Raw genomic sequence first — 18,607 nt, 5'->3', positions numbered from 1 at the left:
TAGAGGTGTAGGCACTGGAGCGCGCCTCACTTAGAAACCAAGGAAAACTGAATTTGATTCTTGTTGATGAGACTGTCGTTTCTTTATATAGCCTTTTATTTTCTTATATTAGAACTATATGATCTTTTCAGCTCCAAAATGTTTGGTATAGTGATTAAGAAGGAACTCATGTATCAATCCAATCATGAGTCTAAAACTCATTGGAGTCATCGGAGCGCGTTTAACGTGATTGCCCGCATCATGCCCTGCTAGTGGTTCACGGGACGTTGGGGATTAGTCGGGCGAAACTCGAACACTCTAGATCAGCCAAAAGAAAAGAGAATTATGATCTATCCTGGTTTACTCAATAAGAAGTAAAACTTTTTCCATCTTGGATTTTTTCCTTTATAAGACTCAAATATGAAATCTTATTTAAAGAGAAAAAGGAACTATGATCTTTCCTTATGATTAAAAAAAATTAATTATATTTTTTGCGATCTACACCGCTTGGTATCCGGTAATCCTATGGTTCATGACTAATCCAAATTGATCTACGTTTGCCCAATAATGAGTAAAACTCTTTGCGTCTTGAATTTTCCCATCATAAAACTTGAATATGAAATTTTATTTAAAAGAAAAAAAAGAACTCTGATCTTTTCTTTTGACTAAAAAAAATTAATTATATTTTTTGTGATCTACACCACTTGATATTCAAAAATCCTACAGTTCATGACTAATCCAAATTGATTTGGGTTTGCCCAATAAGGAGTACAACTCTTTGCATCTTGGATGTTTTCCTTTATAAGACTCAAATATGAAATTTTATTTAAAAGAAAAAAAGAACTATGATCTTTCCTTCTGATTAAAAGAAATATGATTATATTTTTTTTGTGATCTACACAATTTAGTATCCAAAAATCCTATGGTTCATGATTAATCCAAATTGATATGGATTGGCTCAATAAGGAGTAAAACTCTTTGCATCTTAGATTTTCTCATTTGTAAGACTCGAATATGAAATCTTATTTAAAGGAAATAAGTGTTTTCTATAAAAAAGAGAGAAAGAAAATAAGAGTCAAGCTACCTAAACCAATTCACTTTGGTGAAAATAATTATATTAGGTCCAACTCCAATATATAGATCAATTATCCACCCCTTCAGGAGTGATGACTTAGTGGTCCCAAGCTCACTTTCATGTGATTCGGAGACCCCTAGGTCTCAAGTTCGAATCCTCCCGGAGACATATGCAGGGTATGCTCTTCGGCTTGGGCCCGATGTCATTTCTGACTTATGTGAATTATACTAGGTCCCTTGTGGTGTTACGCTGATAGAGCCAATGCTTCGGCTGGTTGTTCAGTTCGTCTGATATGTTCGCGATTGAACACAAAAGCTCGGACACAGCATAGCGGGGGTGGCAAGATTGCCACTATTGCTATCCTCCATTTTTAACTATAAAAAATAAATATAGCCATTATCCACCAAAAATATTTCTGGGAAATAGCATATCGAACCATGTATTTCGATAAAATGACACACATATGATACACCCCGTCCCCTAGAATTTTCATATATTTTATTGCGAGTCCAGTCCCTTGTGCTATTGTGAGATGCCCGTTAACATAGATTTATTTATATTATGAATTATAATTATCTGTTTGACAAGTATGTTACAATCGTATCGTATTATATGACTGTACAGAAATACGAGTATGCATGTACGTGAAAAAGAAAATCCTTCGTCAATATTAAAGGGTGCATGTGATTCATGACTTAACTGGAGACACACAAGTGATATTATTAAGAATCAAGCCCGAATTATCAATTAGGATTTCCCCTGATTGAGAAACTTTTTGAGGTTTGGAAAGTGGGCCCTACGGGATAGGGTGAACACAATTAATTATCAATAATTAAGAAAAAAAATTAAAGAAAGGGTTGATGATATCAGGAATGACATGGGTAGTGGGCCCACACGATGATATCCGTGGGCCTCCTCCAAGTCTAGAAGAAACGTGTTTTTCTTTTCTTTGGTTTTGGTCCCATGAGGTTACCATTTTTGTCGTATAATAAAACGCCGTGCCGTTTCAACCTAAGCTCCGGTGACTTTTATAGGTTTTGCCGGGCATCGCACGCTTGTCCGTGAGCTTATAAGATCGAGATCCCCGGCAATTGTCGTTGTTATAGATCGTATGTTTGTAAGGTAGAAACTTCAGATGAAACTTGAATATTTTTCCGAATTGCAATTAATGAATATCATAATAATCGCTATATTATCAAGGTATTTAAGTATGCCGTGCTATAACCATTGGTTCTTGTAGGATCATTCGGTGATCCAATCGATGCCGTTAATCGATACGAACTGAGCTAGACCCCGATGATGATCTCTTTCGCCAGGGGAGAAAGACTGAAGAGCGACGAATCTTGCATTGCGTACGGCAAGTTTTTGTGTATGCATATATTTATCTCATAAAAATGGGCCTATAGAATCCAGTGTTGGTGATGAGCTTAACTATGTCTTCCTGGGCTTTTCTGAATCATGGGCCCAAGCCTAACATTGCTCTCTGGGCAATCCTAAGCCCAGCCCAAGCTCCAGTAGAAAACGAAATGGGCGTCCTTGCCGAAAGACCAGAATATACATTATCAGCCGCTGACAAGCTTAAGGGTGTCCACTGTCCATGGTAACTTTATCGATTGGATCCGATATCACGACCCTCTTTTCGTGCCGATCACGTCAAAAATCACTAGACAAATCATTGGTCGTGATGGAGTCCGACCTTGAATGAAGGAGTCGAATCCACGATAATCATCTGTTATCCGCATTACCGTTCCGAAGCAATTCAACAGGAAACCATGCTTATTGTCGTAAACTTACTTTATATGGAAGTTCATTTATCTCGGACACTACAATCATGTGACATTGGAACCTGGTTTTAACCAAAGATATACCTATGCGATGTTATGAATTCCATGTGGTAGGTGGGTGGGTCGATCGATTTTCCTTCCAGATGTGATGATGATAACCAAACAATTTCAACAAACATACATACATACATATATATATATATATATATCCATTTTTTCTGGGTTGCAATGATTGTGGGTTTTTGACACGTGGAAATGTGTGACCCCGACAAGGGGATGACAGAAGTCAAGGGGCTTCTATGATAGCGGCTCTCACGTGTGAATTTTTTTGATGAAAATGTGAGCACCAAAGAAGGCAAGTCAAGTCATGAGTCGGTTGTGGAATTTAAGTTGGACAGAGTTCAAGTTTTAAAATTCAACTGTCAAACCAAACGGATTGATATGTTTCTCTTCACTCCCCTTCTCTTTCAATCTTTCGATTCGTTTGCTAGAAAAAAAATAAAATAAAATGGGGCAAGTAGAGCAACCTCCATAGCTTTTCTTTATATGCATTTTTCCATTAATAACTGTATAATAAATCACTTAATCATATTACAACGCGGAAATTACCATTATTACTATATTTATCCGACAGCCGATTCACTCAAGTCGAAATGAGAAACCTTGTTGAGTAACTTTCGACCCCATGCCCATCCTCCTCGTGTAATGCTTACCTAAGAGGGAAAAGGAAAAGAGATTACTTATGTAATTAACAAGTCTTGGTATCCAATAAAGAACTCAAAAGCATTTCTATTTGTCCCCTTCCTTTATAATTGCTTCTGCTAAGGGACATTCTGCTGTGCTCAATGACTTTTATATATCAAATGTGACTTCTCGAATTTCTTTTTCTTTTTTCTCTCTTTTTTTTAATAATAATTTGGATGGAATTGGAAAGTGTTTTCATCTTATTAGCGGATACTATTTCATGTTTGGGCATCTACTTGACTCCAACCACGAAATGTTCCAGTGAATTTCGAATCTTTACACTGCAGATAAAGTCTGCCGAGATGCAAATTTTAATAAATCATCTTGGATATCTATTAGGGTTAATCACGTAAAAAGGCACGACCTTACTCGAATTTCCAATTCTAGCATGAGTTTTAGGAAATAGCACAAAAAGACATGATTTTTTGTTTTAGTCTCAAATCTAGCACAATTTTTACTTGAATTCCCAATTCTAGTACGACTTTTTGAAAATAGAACAAGAAGACACATCCTTTCGTTTTAGTTTTAATTCTAGCACGACATTTCATTAGCACCATAAGTGGACCCCATGTATTATTATTTAATTAAACGGCATGTTAGATTTGAGATTAAAACGAAACGTTGTGCATTTCAATACTATTTTTAAAAAGTAGTGCTAGAATTGAGAATTCAAGTAAAGATCGTATTGGATTTAAGACTAAAACGAAAAGTCGTGCCTCTACATACTATTTTCAAAAGATCGTATTAGAATTTAGAATTCGAGTAAGGGTCTTGTTTTTTTTTTTTGCCTGATTAACCATATCTATTATGAGTGTGATGCAAGCATAATAGATTATCTCTCTCCCTTTTTTGGTTGGCCCTTTCACCTAGACATATATTACAGACAGCTAACATCATTGGAGACAAAAATACTGTGTTTTTTGTTGTCAGTCCATACTTTTGTTGCCTTCCAACAGCACCTCGCAATCTCCATCGCCATGGAAGGAGCAAGCTCAGCTTCCATCAGGTGGGCTTTGCTCTGCACACTCCTCTGCTTATCCCTCAGCCTCTCACATTGCAATGTTACTTACGACGGGAGGTCACTCATCATCGACGGCCACCGGAGAATCCTTTTCTCTGGCTCCATTCACTACCCAAGAAGCACTCCTCAAGTACTCCATCCGTTTTCGTTTCTGGTTCTTCAACCAAGTCTGTTTCTTCCATGAAACTGGGTTCTTAGCCTTTTTTGTCTCATGACACGTATTTTCCCGGCATTAATGTCGAAAATGCAGATGTGGGAAGGCCTCGTTCGGAAGGCGAAGGATGGCGGATTGGACGTTATCGACACATACGTGTTTTGGAATGTTCATGAGCCGTCTCCTGGAAATGTAACAAAATTTCTATCCTCTTCCCTCTGCTTCCTCTGTTTTCTCTAGCTATGTTCTTTCCTCTTAACGATATGTTCTGGAATTAGTATAACTTTGAAGGAAGATATGATGTGGTTCGGTTCATCAAGACCGTCAGAGATGCTGGGATGTACGTACATCTTCGTATTGGGCCTTACATTTGCGGGGAGTGGAATTTTGGGTGAGCAGCCGATTCATCTCTTCATTCATTAATTACCCGAAAATTTCAATAGAGGCATCTGTTTTCGTGAAGTGTGTTGAGTTTTTTTTGGTCCATCACGTTAAAACTTCTTCAGAGGATTTCCCGTATGGTTGAAGTTTGTTCCGGGCATTAGCTTCAGGACGGATAATGAGCCTTTCAAGGTCTGCCTCCCATGGCTGTGCATTCATTATGCCATACATAATAATAAGCCGGAAATCAATTTTGACGGTTTATTTCAATCTTCTCGGCAATACATTTGCAGCTGGCTATGAAAAAATTCACTCAGAAAATCGTTCAAATGATGAAAGTTGAACACTTGTTTCAGTCTCAAGGAGGTCCCATAATCCTTTCACAGGTACTGTTTCATTCTGCATCAGACACATATTTAAATCCATGATTTTATTTCTTTATGAAATTTCCACCGCGATTGTCTGCTGACGTTTTCGTTTCTGCATGGAGCAGATTGAGAATGAATATGAGCCCGTCAAGAAGATATTCGGGGAAGCGGGAAAAGCTTATATGAATTGGGTTGCGAATATAGCAGTTGGAATGGGGACCGGCGTCCCCTGGGTTATGTGCAAAGAAGATGATGCCCCTGACCCAGTGGTATAAGAACATTCCTTAATGTTATGAACTTTGAGTTTTTGGGCTTCCTTTTCCACTAAAACAGAAACTATTGCATATCAAAGTATGTTCGTGGATCAATTTTGCATGTTCAGATGAAACTTTCTTTGCCGAGTGAGAAAAATCTCGCAACCAATTACCATCATGGTGCTTTTCTTGCCTAACTATCAGATATTCTGGGTTCCTCGAGTTTGTAACGAACATGATGCTTTTGCTTGGTGGCCAGATAAACACATGTAACGGTTTCTACTGCGATTACTTCTCCCCCAACAAACCTTATAAACCAACAATGTGGACCGAGGCCTGGACTGGGTGGTAAGTTCAAATCCCATGTTATCCCCTGCATACTGCCAGGAGTTCCTGTCAAAGCAGTCTAAAAGTGTAGATAGTAAAAGCATACGGAATTTCTATGCAGGTTTACGGATTTCGGGGGCCCGCTCTACAAGCGGCCAGTTGAGGATTTGGCATTTTCAGTTGCCCGCTTCATTCAGAAAGGAGGCTCTTTTGTCAACTACTACATGGTCACTGCACAAACTGTCGCATTTTTTATTTCGTTGCATATGATCTTCCAAAAGTTTTCTATCATAACTCGATAATTTCGAAGTTGATTAAAGAGTAGAGCTTTTGATGCACTAAACAAGAGAATGTTCCTGAGGACTTGGTCCAATAGAGTTAGCCATCAGCAAACATCGAACAGGACTTGACTAATAATTCTGCACTGAGATTGCAATGTTTCTGGTTGCAGTACCATGGAGGTACCAATTTCGGTAGAACTGCAGGAGGACCCTTCATCATCACGAGCTACGACTATGATGCTCCCATCGATGAATATGGTAATCAATATGCCTACTATCTTAGAGCTTTACTGTTGTCATTATGGTGATTGTCGTTCAAATCAAAACTTGATTGGTTCCAGTTTAATGTGTTTATATTCAATAAATTGCTAGGCTTGATCAGGCAGCCCAAGTACGGACACTTGAAGGACCTACACAGTGCTATGAAGCTATGCGAGCGAGCTCTCCTCAATGCAAATCCTGTTGTTGAGCCCCTAGGAAACTACGAACAGGTAGTACTCGAGATTTAGTAATTGAAAATGTATGCTTGCAAGTATTCTTTAAACCTCATCGACATGCAGGCTCATGTATTTTCATCAACCTCGGGGGGCTGTGCGGCTTTCCTCTCCAATTACCGTACAAATTCCAACGTAAGGGTGACTTTCCGAAATAGGCACTACGACTTGCCGCCTTGGTCTATAAGCATTCTTCCTGATTGCGTTAACGAAGCCTTCAACACTGCAAAGGTAAGTTAACCCAGCAGAACTTAGGAAGCCTTCGGCCTGGTGCACTTGATGGATTTACATGGTCTACGCAAGAACTCTCACATCCTAAATATACACAGGTGAGAGTCGGGACCATGGAGTTCCAATTTTTGCCCCTGAAAACGGGATTGAAACCGTGGGAATCTTTTAACGAGGGCGTATCGTTCGTTGAAGAAGATTCAAAAATATCAGTAGCTGGCCTGCTGGAGCAGCTAAACATGACCAGAGATGCTACAGACTATCTCTGGTATACTACTAGGTGAGACTGTCCTAGTTCCCACTGTTAATAGTGTTCGATAAAGGAACTGGAACGGTATTTCACTCTGCTTCCAATTTCGTTATACCAAAACATGATGTTAATGTTATAGTGTTTTAATTTTCCCCCTTTAAGTAACAAGTATGTTTACTTTAAATCCTCTATGTGTTCAGTGTTGATATCAGTCCATCCGAGTCATTTGGGGGCAGAAGCCCTCTTCTTAGAGTTCAGTCGGCAGGTCATGCCATGCACGTCTTCATTAACGGGCAATTATCAGGTAGAATCTAATTGCTTGATCCTATTAAATGAAACCTCCAGTAAGCTAACGAGTCTTCTGTATATGGGTGTACTCGAGGTGATCTGTTTGAATCTGAAACAGGTTCCGCCTTTGGCACACGGGAGAAAAGGAGATTCAACTTTGCCGGAAACATCAATTTACGTGTTGGAACCAATCGGATTTCACTGCTCAGTGTTGCGGTTGGATTGCAGGTTGGTTCATCAACACCTCGTGCTCGTCTTAGACTCTTTTTAACTTTTCTAAGCATTAGTTCTCCTTTAGCCAATATTATCTTACAATTTCGTGTTTCTCATAGAACCAAGGTTCCCACTTTGAGTCTTGGAGCACGGGCATAGCAGGACCAGTCACATTAGAAGGCCTGGATCGAGGGACGAGAGACTTGTCATGGCAGAAATGGTCTTACAAGGTCCGCAAAATTTGCTTTCCTGTATGTAGGTACTCAAATGATTCTAGATTTCCGGTCTCAACTTCGGTTACGTACACCAGGTTGGCCTTAAGGGAGAATACATGAATCTACACTTACCAGATTCCTCTCAATCGGGTAGTTGGATGCACGAGTCCTCCATAATGCAGAAACAGCAACCTCTAACTTGGTACAAGGTATTGTTCAGCAACTTCATACAGGTTTACAATTGTCTGTCACAGTTGTAACGATTCGGGAAACAGCTGGACCCCGGTCCTTACCAGGCCATGTACATGATTAGTTAAGAAGCTAATTTATGCGAACGGTGATTTTGGACTTGGGAAATTTGGCAGACTTATTTCGATGCACCAGAGGAGGATGAGCCATTGGCCTTGGACATGGGAAGCATGGGGAAAGGTCAGGTGTGGATCAATGGGCAGAGCATTGGAAGGTACTGGACTGCCTTAGCTAAGGGAGAATGCGGCGGTTGCAGCTACTCTGGCACTTATCGTCCTGTGAGATGTCAATCGCGATGCGGGCACCCAACTCAACAATGGTAAGAACTCGATTAAACTCGATAGTTCACAATGATCGTAGATAATGCCACCTCACTCACAGAAGGGCTTTTCAAGAAATCGAATTTCATTTTTTTCCCCAGAAACCTTTTCTGATGCTGTTTCTGTGAACACATGCTGGGGGATAACTTCGAAGTAGAACTTCAACGAAAAACTTATAATTCAGTTTTTGAGAATCGATTCCCAGATCTGAACATCCCTGATCGATTCTTGTTCTGCTTCAGGTACCACGTGCCACGCTCTTGGCTGAAGCCGACCGACAACCTTCTCGTTGTGTTCGAAGAAATAGGCGGGGATGCATTGAGGATCAGTCTAATGAAAAGATCAGTTTCCGCTGCCTAAGTTATGAAAAGTAAGATTGGAAATACCTTATTGTGTATTATCAATGCTTCCGGGTAATATAGTTCGTCACACCGAGTAGAGCTCTAAAGGGTCCAATTTCGCTCCTTGCTCTAAAGAGAAGGAAGCAGTTGAATGAACAGAGAAAGGCAATCCCGCCCCTAATGGGAAAAAAAAGAAGAAGAAGAAGAAAACAAAAATTCACGAGAAGAATTTCTTTGCTCAGAATCAACAAAGAAACTAATCACACTGCAGAAAATACGTAGATAAAGGGGGAGCTTGGTACATTTCCCTTATCAGATAGGGCTGAAGTTTGGAGACGAAACTTTTGCAGATGATATCCCACAACTGATGGTCCCCTTTATACTGCTGTTTTACATCAATAGGACCCAGAAAAAGAATGCCAGTTCAATTAATATACATAATGTAATACACATCAGCCGAGTCGATCAATTGGAACCTTGGGAAGACTCAACCTCACATAACGGCTTGAAAATTAGTTCACATGAATTATTTCGATTTTGCCCTGTACAACTATGAACACCCCTTTTGTTGTATTGTATGTGCTTGCTACAAAGAATTATGCAGCAGTTTGTGGGGGCAGGAAAACTATACCACAATTTCACATGTAAAACAAATGACTCAATTCTTCGGTGGGAAAATAATGATCTTTGCTTGAGACTGTGTAATACTTAACCTCAATCGTAGTATATGTTGATTCTCTTTTCTAACTTGTTTTCGCTCTCCGCCATACGATGACTGTCCCGTATAAGTCAGATGAAGCCAGCAAGTTCTCCCCGTGGTTCCAGGCAACATCTATAACAGGAAAACGATGACCCTGCACTCGTAAAATTTTGCAGTAAAGCTTCAAAATGTCAGATTCTTGACATTTAGCACCACGACTAACATTTCAAGTTGAAATCAAGAGACGGACCTGTAGCTTGTTTACACATGTATGCCTTGGTCGAGTAAGGTCGTAGAAATAGACGTTCGAGTCCTCGCTTCCAGTAACTTCACAATCGAAAAATGTGTCAACAGGATAATTATGCATAGATGTCAACTGAAATAGGTGGCAGGAAAATCGAGTTAATCAATAGGAAGACCCTTTCCCCACCATATTTCCTTGCTTTCTCTTTGGAGCATCAAACTTAGATCAAAACCAAACCGTGAAACTGTGCTAAAGAAGAATTCTCTTTCTTTGAGGTCATATAGATTTGTAAATGCTATGAATTAAAACAACCATAGGAAAAGAAGCAAAAAAGATAAACAAGAAGAGATGGTGTTAAAACCTATATATTCTCCCTTCTCAAGGGAGAGCAAGGGGCAAAATGAAGCTCTACTAATGCTGTGGACTCGAGGAACTAATTTGAGTGAGCAACGAAGTGTTAGATAACCTTGAACTTCCAGAGCAACACTGCAATGCCGAAAACATAGATCATTGTCGGTAAGATCGTACTGATAATAAACCTCACAGAAATAGATACTGTTCCGCCACCAAGACCTGAAGAAACAGAAAGTTCCATCTTGGGAACAAGTCAGCAGGACAGGGCCTCGTGCTAGCAGAGAGAAACTTCGGTACTGCACAGTTGTAACAGGAGACTTGTGTTTGCTGCTGCTATGATCACGGTGAGAACGTGAAAGCGCTCCTGTGTGAGAGTTCATACTTATGGAGTATATATAACCCTATAGAAATCATAATGGTGTCAGATTTCACTCCCAAAATTAGGGTCCAACACAAAAATAGGCAAGAGATTGCAAGAAAGTGGCACCTTTGCATCCCCACAGAAGATAAGATTGCCCGTATGATCATGGTCCATCGAGGTAACCTCGCCACTGAAGACCATCTTATTGATAATCCTCCCAGTGCTGAAGTTGAATACCTGAGGAACCAATGCATAAATGATGCATACGAGACGAGAATGCCGAAGGGAAGGCTTTTTAGTTAAGCTTGAACATGTAGAGATCCATCTGACTATGTAACAAGTTATTTCAGCGAGTTTTCTGAGTAACTCAGCATATTGAACCGATAAATGTGTTTAAAAAATACTGAAACTGTTTGGAGTTTGGACACGTGTCTGCTTTTTGTTGTACAGTAGCATGCCAACAAATTCGTGAGTGTGCCAGGACTGTGATGCTTGCTGTAAGCAGATCAATAAAAGTTTTTTCTCTCAAGAAAGTGCAGACACAATATGCTTACTCTTTAACATAAGGGAGACTAGACGATACATAAATGTCTTTCACGAAAACAGGGAATCACCAAAACAAACGTAAAGTTGGAAAACAACCACAACTATTTTGCCTTATTCCAGATGTATCAAGCTAGAGAACAGCTTACTTACAGTAATTTCTTTGTTAGCATTACCAACAGAAAGGAAATTGTTGTTTACCTGCATCAAAATAATGCAGAGGAATTATTTACTGGTGACAGATTTCCAAAAAACATGCAGATTACAGCAAAATATGTACAAATCTTAACAAAATATACCTAAAAAAAACCTGAGAATAGATTCTGCACAACTTTTACTAAAAAATTCAAGACGCATGCTAAGATCTAAGCAGATGGATTTGGAAAATAACAATAAGCCATACAAGTTTCCAAAAGTACAGTGAAAAAAAAATCAAAAGGGAACCGCAACAATCTAAATAGAGCTGTCCAAGAAAGTAGTCATCAGGACTTTCAATCAGAACCTCAATTAGAACCAGATTACGTGCATGAAACAGCATTTCCTAGTCCGATAAGATGAAATGATCAATGTACTTACAGGGTGAAATCGAATACACAACTGTGATGATACACCATATATAACTCGAATGCAGATGCCTTTAGATATCTCCCAAACTCTCACAGTTTTGTCTGCTGATGTTGATGCGATGTACTGATTGTTTGATGTGAAGTCAAAATCTGAAATGTAACAGCATATCAGTGTGAGAGACTCATTAGACACAGTATCTCGAAAGTTAAGCAGGGGGTCAATTTCCACATTTGCATATATTTTTAAGAAAAGGAAAATTTGCATCATTCATCCGAAAAAAATTGATGCTTGGCATATATATTGTTTCTTTATTAGTTCCACAGTTTGTAGTTAAGCATTTGCTAACAAAGTTTACTCCTGATAAATTTGCAAATAAAAAACATAAAGTAGCATGTTTATTCGCTCTCAATCATGGGAACACCCAAGCTGCAGATGGAAAAAACAAGCTTCTTATGAAATGACAATTGTCCTCATGCAAAAAAATTCACGTGCAACTGAATTTTCCAGCACAAAAGGGTCATTTTTAATTACCTTCCTTCTCAATTTCCAGGTGTCAAGTCAGACTTGGGAAAAAGAGAAGGAAGAAAAAGGTAGAAAGCATGGGTCGACCAGGCAATAAGTCATCCCAACTGTATTTATCCACAGAGATAACTCTGTTGGCTCCTAGGACCAAATATAGACTATGGTATGTAGCCAGTGAATATAAACTTGCACAACCTGTAAAACACGCATCATGCAGATGGATGGTTTTGCGTTATTGTAAGTCGTATTAGTTTTGCTCATCATTTGTGAGCCAACATTCTGTTACAGTATGGATTCTCTTTTCTTAAATCTCTTCACTAGCTCGTGTAAGTACTGGGTGGGAATTTCGTCAGCAGAATTTCAAAAGTTCAATTGAAGTAGACCATTTCAATGAACTCCTAATTACTTCAATAAGTTCTTTTTTCCAGTAGAATTCACTAAATATTTACGATACTACCTAGCAAAATCTCTAAAGTATATACAGAAAGAGAAAATGACATTGATACCAGTTAAGCCAACCTGTGACCTCTTTTGAATGTCCAGTCAATTGCTTCATGACTGAAGGTGGCTCAGCAACAGTACATACTGTCAAACTTCCATCTGACACTCCATATGCAAGTAGGTCAGAACTCATGTGACCAAACTTTAGAACCGTAACTGCAAAATGAAGTTAGTCAGATTTCACACCGTATATGAACATGCATTGGTTATTACTTGAAGAAAATTACCAGAAGCTCTGCATTGGTCAAAGATGCACTGCATCCCCACAAATGAATACGCAGCTTCAGTCCTTTGCCGACGTGGCCGATCGTTATCACTTGCACTGGAGCTGAAACTTGTTCTGTGGCTTGAAGCTAGATTGCCACCCCGTAGATCCTGTAATTGGAAAGAGATGTTAAGGGTATTACTATTTTGGCTCTCACTGTAAGTGTTATTATATGCACCAACGGCCCACTTCTCCATGAAAAATAACACAGTAAGCATTTTAGAACTCATAGCACATCAGGATTGGAAATAAACGCCCTGGTAGGTGAGGTAGCTTCATGGATCTTAATTATCAATATCATTGATGCTCACAAGCAGGCTTAAAATGGGAAATAGTTCACATGAGGGCATTAGTCAATCATTTGCTGATGGAACATTAAACTGCAGTAATTCAGGAAGACAGCGAAAGAGGTTGATGAGGATTGAATCGATTTCATTTCGATGTCAAATTACTCCTGCCACAGATGCATGAAATTTGAGTTTCCATCAAAATGAGTCGATGTATTTGCGATGGTATTATGTCTTCAGACCAAGCATAATCAAACCGAGCTTCATGCATAGGCTAGAGTAATGTCTTCCCCAGACGAGAGCATTGGAGGAGACCAGCAAAGAGTGAATAACTAAGCAGTTTTAAATAGAGAACCACCGGCCAACTGTTTACCCTGCTCGAACTCCAACTTTCTGCTTCATATAAGAGGGAGAGAGGATTTGGAGATGGCACCCACCGCCCGCTGAAGCATCAACCAGTAAATTACCCTGATGTCAGAATTATATGGAAACGTAAACTTAAACAAGGACTCAAAGAGGTCAAATAAGTAGTAAATGGACTTCCTGAGATCTAGGTAAGAAATTAAGTTAAACCGAACGGGGAAAGCAAAATCATCGAGTGTCATTTAACTCAGTACTGCCAGATCAAGTGGAGCAGCACACGATCTGCTTCAAGAAGTGTTTTGTTCCACAATGGTAGCTGAATTTTGAACTGATTAGTTCGTAATCAAGTATACCATTTTCAGGACTGCATAGTTAAAATTCCATCGGAAACCGACAGCTCTAACGTAAAAGAAATATTGTGCCAAGTCTACACCAAAGTGAACCGATGTTGGAGTTGAACTGAAAACGGAACCAATCAGTTCTAGATCGTATAATGAATTTTACACCTGCTTCCAGTGAGGTGATGTGCTGCGAATTGAAGTTGAATGCTAAGCAATCACTTGAAGATCAAATTAATGAGATTCGAACTGAAGTCGAGGTCGAAGCAATCAGCTCTAAATCCAGGAGGAGGAATGCCAAACCTGTTCCCGGGAGTGCTTTGGAGGCTCGGTACCTGCAGAGTCTCCCAATTCCTCGGCCGGCGTATATAGTTCCGGTACGCAACGTAACCTTTTCCGTTGCATCTCCAATCCTACAAACGAATGGCAAGGGAAAAAAAGAAAAAAACATTCAACTCTCCAGCTTAAAGAAGAATCTCCAGATGTTGGTTAAATGAATGTGATTGCACAGAGAGAGAGAGAGAGATACTCGGCGGCGGAGAACGCCCGATAGGGCCTTCCGGTGAAGGAGGAGGCGCCGGACTCCGACGTAATCAGGATCAGCTTCGGAGCTCCAAGGCTGGAGCAAGCAGCAGAACAAGTCGGGATCCAATGTCTCTTTCTCCTTCTCTTGTTTTTCTACCTTCTCTTCTGCCATTGTGCTTATCCCAACCTCAGGCTCTTCCGCCATTTCTTCTTCTTCTTCTTCGTGCTGTGAATCGAAGGCAAAGATCAGCTCATTGACATTGACGAAGAAGCTTCCGCTGGATTGCAGAATTTTGATTGCAGAGGGAAGAGAAGACGGTCGACGAGCCATTCTGGGCCCGCGGGAACTATCAATGGGCTGGGCCGATGGTCTGTCCAGTCCCTGATGATGGGCCCGCCGAGGCCTTCCAAGTTCAAAGCTCTCAAGGACGGCTGTGACGGAATATCCGACGGAAGCCATAGTCATCCTGACGGAAGGATGACAGCGTTACGTTTCGCCTGAAACCCCGGGAAAAGAACCTAACATTCAACCCAACCGCTCAACCCGCGACACGCGTCGCGTTTCCATTGGCTGGGGTTTCCCATACTCCAAGCTTCAGCTTCCTTCCCCTGTGTCAGAGACTGTTAGCTCCCAGCGAAACTTTCCTACATGTACGCGAGGAAGACTGTCGCCCTTCTCCTCCTCTCCTACGAAAACATCAGGAATGGATCGCCGATTCTCTGTCCTCCTCCTCCTCCTCTCTTCCCTCCTCGTCGCCGCCGTGGCCGCCGCCTCGGCGTCGGAGGCGTTCAACGATGCGGAGGATCCGCTGATCAAGCAGGTGGTCGACGGGGCCGAGGGCGAGGCCCTGACCGACCACCACCACTTCTCCATCTTCAAGAGGAAGTTCGGGAAGTCGTACGCCTCCCAGGAGGAGCACGACCACAGGTTCAAGGTCTTCAGGGCTAACCTGCGCCGCGCCAGGAGACACCAGAAGCTGGACCCCTCCGCCGTCCACGGCGTGACTCAGTTCTCCGATCTGACCCCTTCCGAGTTCAGGAGGACCTACCTCGGGCTCAGGAGCAAGCTCAGGCTGCCTAAGGATGCAACCCAGGCGCCGATTCTGCCGACGGACAGCTTGCCTGCTGATTTTGATTGGAGAGATCATGGAGCGGTCACCGGCGTCAAAAATCAGGTAGTTCAATTTTTTTTTTATTTTTTTTCACAATACAAATGTGCTCGAGCCGATGAGTCTGTGAGAATTATTTGATCAGCCCATCTTAGCTCGTCCATTTTCTGCTTGTAAAGGATGAAGCATCTTTCATTTGCTTATTTAGGGAAAAAAATTCCCTTTTTATACATACCCACATATAAAATTATTCTCTTCGATTTATTTAATGTCAAGTATCATCCATATGCGTTCAGATTTCATGGGTTGATTTCATATCGGTTGTTTCCTTGGTAGCGTATAATATTCGTTGATGTTCAATGACTGCCGTTTGAAGGCATATGAGCCTATGTCTATTTTCTGTAGTTCACTATGAAGTTGTTCGATGTGCTTTGCTGTAGTTTATTATGTTTCTACCTCAACTTGACTATCAACTTATCTATAGTTACTGACTTGAGAATTGTTGATCATATTGGGGATTAGGGCTCGTGTGGATCATGCTGGAGTTTCAGTACCACTGGGGCCTTGGAAGGTGCGAACTTCCTTGCCACTGAGAAGCTTGTCAGCCTCAGTGAGCAGCAACTTGTAGATTGTGACCACGAGGTACGATTTTTTTCTTCCCCCCGTCCCTTTCTTTGCTTGAGAAATTGAAGTTCTCCAACTGCTGTTTCAAGTTCCACGTATTTTAGGAGCACGGCGTCATAATGTCATCTAAAGTCTAAACCTTAATAGCAGGGCAAATAAAACTTTTTGACCTTATGGTTAAAATTAACAAATCCAGCAGCACTTTGAGTGCACATTCTTTCATGTTTCTTCCAGGATGGGGTCCTAATTTGTGTTGGCCCATTCATTTGTATTACACCTGAGTCCAAACTATAAAGTTGCTCTTGGATTGATTACATCAAAGGCTGCTAGCATATAGGTTATTTGTGGATACAATGGTTGTTCTAAATTCACTTTAAATTTGGAGTTACAACTGAGTAGACATAAGAGCTGGTTATGTGCATTACCTTGTATTCCAGCTGGACAGAAACTGGTGATGTTGGATCTCAGGTGCTATTATAGTTGGCTTTTACTTGAAGATTTTCAATGATTTCTAGTGATGACATCCATCATGTTTAATGCTCTTAGTGTAGTTCAGCTCTGGCGTGTTGGAGAAAAATGTAGATCAGTGTAATATTATATAGTGTACCTCTCCTGCAAATTGGATGCCGGCTTCTTAGTTTTGAGGACAACAATTCTTTCCATAGTCTAACTTAGATTTAGAGTGAGTTTTTCCTAGTTTGATGGTTTTAAGCATGTAGGTAATGTAGATGCCGCAGAATTAGGCTTCAAAGAAGTCTACATGCTTTTCAACAACTGCAACAAACTCATAGTTGTGATGCATTTAATAATGATAATAGAAAAAAAAAACATCGGGTAGAACTTTCAGTTACCACATTAAACAGGTTTTGTTTCCAAATTTTAACTACGTCCTCATGACTTCCCTAATTTTTGTATTTTATGCCCCTCTAGTGCGATCCAGAGGAGCCAGGATCATGTGATTCTGGGTGCAACGGAGGTTTGATGAACAGTGCCTTTGAGTACACCCTTAAAGCTGGAGGGCTTATGAGAGAGGAAGACTACCCCTACACTGGTACTGATCGTGGTGCCTGCAAATTCGACAAGTCAAAGATTGCTGCTTCAGTCGCCAACTTCAGTGTTGTAACCCTTGATGAAGATCAGATTGCAGCAAATCTGGTGAAGAATGGTCCTCTTGCAAGTAAATATCTTGAACTCTGCCATTCCTTTAAGCATTTTTTTTCCCTTCATTGAAGATTTGGCATAGCAACACATAAATGCAAAGAATTCTTTTCTTTGATCTCAAACTTACACAACAGATTAAATTTTTTTTTTTGCAATGAATATATTTTATCTCAAAACTTGAATTGAGAAGGCTGGATGAGGTAGAACTAGTAGAAATACTTGATTTTGTGATGGTGAGGGATTCCATTTTTATGCTTTCCTATGTTAACATATTTCTTTTCTATATTTCATCATTTTTCTGCAAATGAAAGTGAGATTTTCTGTTTTCATCTATGGGAAAGCCCCAAGCAAAATATAATCCAATTGCAAACCGATTTCTTTTCATTTTGTTTTGCCATTTTTTTTTTCCAAAAGAAAATTTTAGAAGGAAGAAGGAGACCTTGCAACTTGCAAATGTAAACTTTAAAACCTTTCTAGGACTGAAAACGCCCAAGCCAACTAACGCCTGCTCATTCTGTTCTTGCTTGTGTGCAGTTGCTATCAATGCTGTGTTCATGCAGACATATGTTGGGGGTGTCTCGTGCCCTTACATATGCTCGAGGAGGCTGGACCATGGGGTCCTCCTGGTCGGGTATGGTTCAGCCGGCTATTCTGCAGTCCGGATGAAGGAGAAGCCCTATTGGATAATCAAGAACTCGTGGGGCGAGTCTTGGGGAGACGGTGGCTACTACAAGATCTGCAGGGGCCGCAATATCTGCGGGGTCGACTCCATGGTCTCAACTGTAGCTGCAGTCCAGACCTCTTCACAGTAGACTGTTGAGCCACCTCAGTAAAAACCCGAATTCCATCAGCCCCATATCATCATCATCATCATCATCTTGTACATAATTTATGCCCTCGTATTTTAAGGAAAGCTCGGATTTGGTGTGTTGGAGGTGCTTTTTTAGTCCTCTCCCAAGACATTCCCTTTGCTTCAGTGTTTCTCCTAAGTATCACTTCCAAGTGAGAGTGAAATACTCGCTTGATTGATCTCAGTGCCTTTAAATTAGTACTTTCCAAGCATTAGTGCATGTGATGATATGATGTACTGGTTAAATTACTTCAGTCGAAAAAATGCAGCAAGTTAATAGGAACTATTTAGTTATCCCGAATGTCTCTACTGCAGTCTCTATTCTAC

At 40.6% G+C, this 18,607-nt stretch overlaps 3 protein-coding genes across 5 annotated transcripts; 2 read left to right on the top strand and 1 right to left on the bottom strand.

Annotated features, from left to right (window-relative positions):
• Positions 1-4,466: 4,466 nt before the first annotated feature.
• On the top strand, positions 4,467-9,073 carry LOC116205749 (beta-galactosidase 3-like). Its single transcript, XM_031538399.1, has 18 exons — positions 4,467-4,733; positions 4,854-4,949; positions 5,036-5,148; positions 5,264-5,330; positions 5,432-5,524; positions 5,632-5,775; positions 6,020-6,108; positions 6,209-6,314; positions 6,539-6,626; positions 6,741-6,859; positions 6,929-7,093; positions 7,192-7,370; positions 7,541-7,644; positions 7,747-7,856; positions 7,961-8,071; positions 8,152-8,265; positions 8,422-8,624; positions 8,868-9,073. Exons 1-18 carry the CDS (start codon positions 4,560-4,562, stop codon positions 8,983-8,985), a joined length of 2,193 nt encoding a protein of 730 aa, XP_031394259.1. The 5' UTR covers positions 4,467-4,559; the 3' UTR covers positions 8,986-9,073.
• A 303-nt stretch (positions 9,074-9,376) lies between these two features.
• On the bottom strand, positions 9,377-14,873 carry LOC116205750 (WD repeat-containing protein 13). 3 transcript variants are annotated; one of them, XM_031538400.1, is made up of 12 exons: positions 14,541-14,873; positions 14,315-14,424; positions 13,669-13,753; positions 12,986-13,133; positions 12,777-12,914; positions 11,745-11,884; positions 11,322-11,369; positions 10,752-10,862; positions 10,484-10,665; positions 10,272-10,396; positions 9,917-9,993; positions 9,377-9,820 (listed from the first exon to the last, which is right to left on the bottom strand). In XM_031538400.1, exons 1-12 carry the CDS (start codon positions 14,865-14,867, stop codon positions 9,710-9,712), a joined length of 1,602 nt encoding a protein of 533 aa, XP_031394260.1. In that variant the 5' UTR covers positions 14,868-14,873; the 3' UTR covers positions 9,377-9,709. The 3 variants fall into 3 exon arrangements, with proteins under 3 accessions (XP_031394260.1, XP_031394262.1, XP_031394261.1); XM_031538402.1 differs by having other exon boundaries at positions 12,777-12,857; XM_031538401.1 differs by having other exon boundaries at positions 13,684-13,753.
• Positions 14,874-15,172: 299 nt separating this feature from the next.
• Positions 15,173-18,574, top strand: LOC116205752 (cysteine protease RD19A-like). Its single transcript, XM_031538403.1, has 4 exons — positions 15,173-15,711; positions 16,168-16,287; positions 17,200-17,446; positions 17,965-18,574. Exons 1-4 carry the CDS (start codon positions 15,241-15,243, stop codon positions 18,240-18,242), a joined length of 1,116 nt encoding a protein of 371 aa, XP_031394263.1. The 5' UTR covers positions 15,173-15,240; the 3' UTR covers positions 18,243-18,574.
• The last annotated feature ends 33 nt before the right edge of the window (positions 18,575-18,607 follow it).

This window comes from Punica granatum, chromosome 4, assembly GCF_007655135.1.
Source record: "Punica granatum isolate Tunisia-2019 chromosome 4, ASM765513v2, whole genome shotgun sequence".
In the NCBI taxonomy this organism is placed as follows: Eukaryota; Viridiplantae; Streptophyta; class Magnoliopsida; order Myrtales; family Lythraceae; genus Punica; species Punica granatum.
This window is presented reverse-complemented; position numbering and strand designations above follow the sequence as displayed.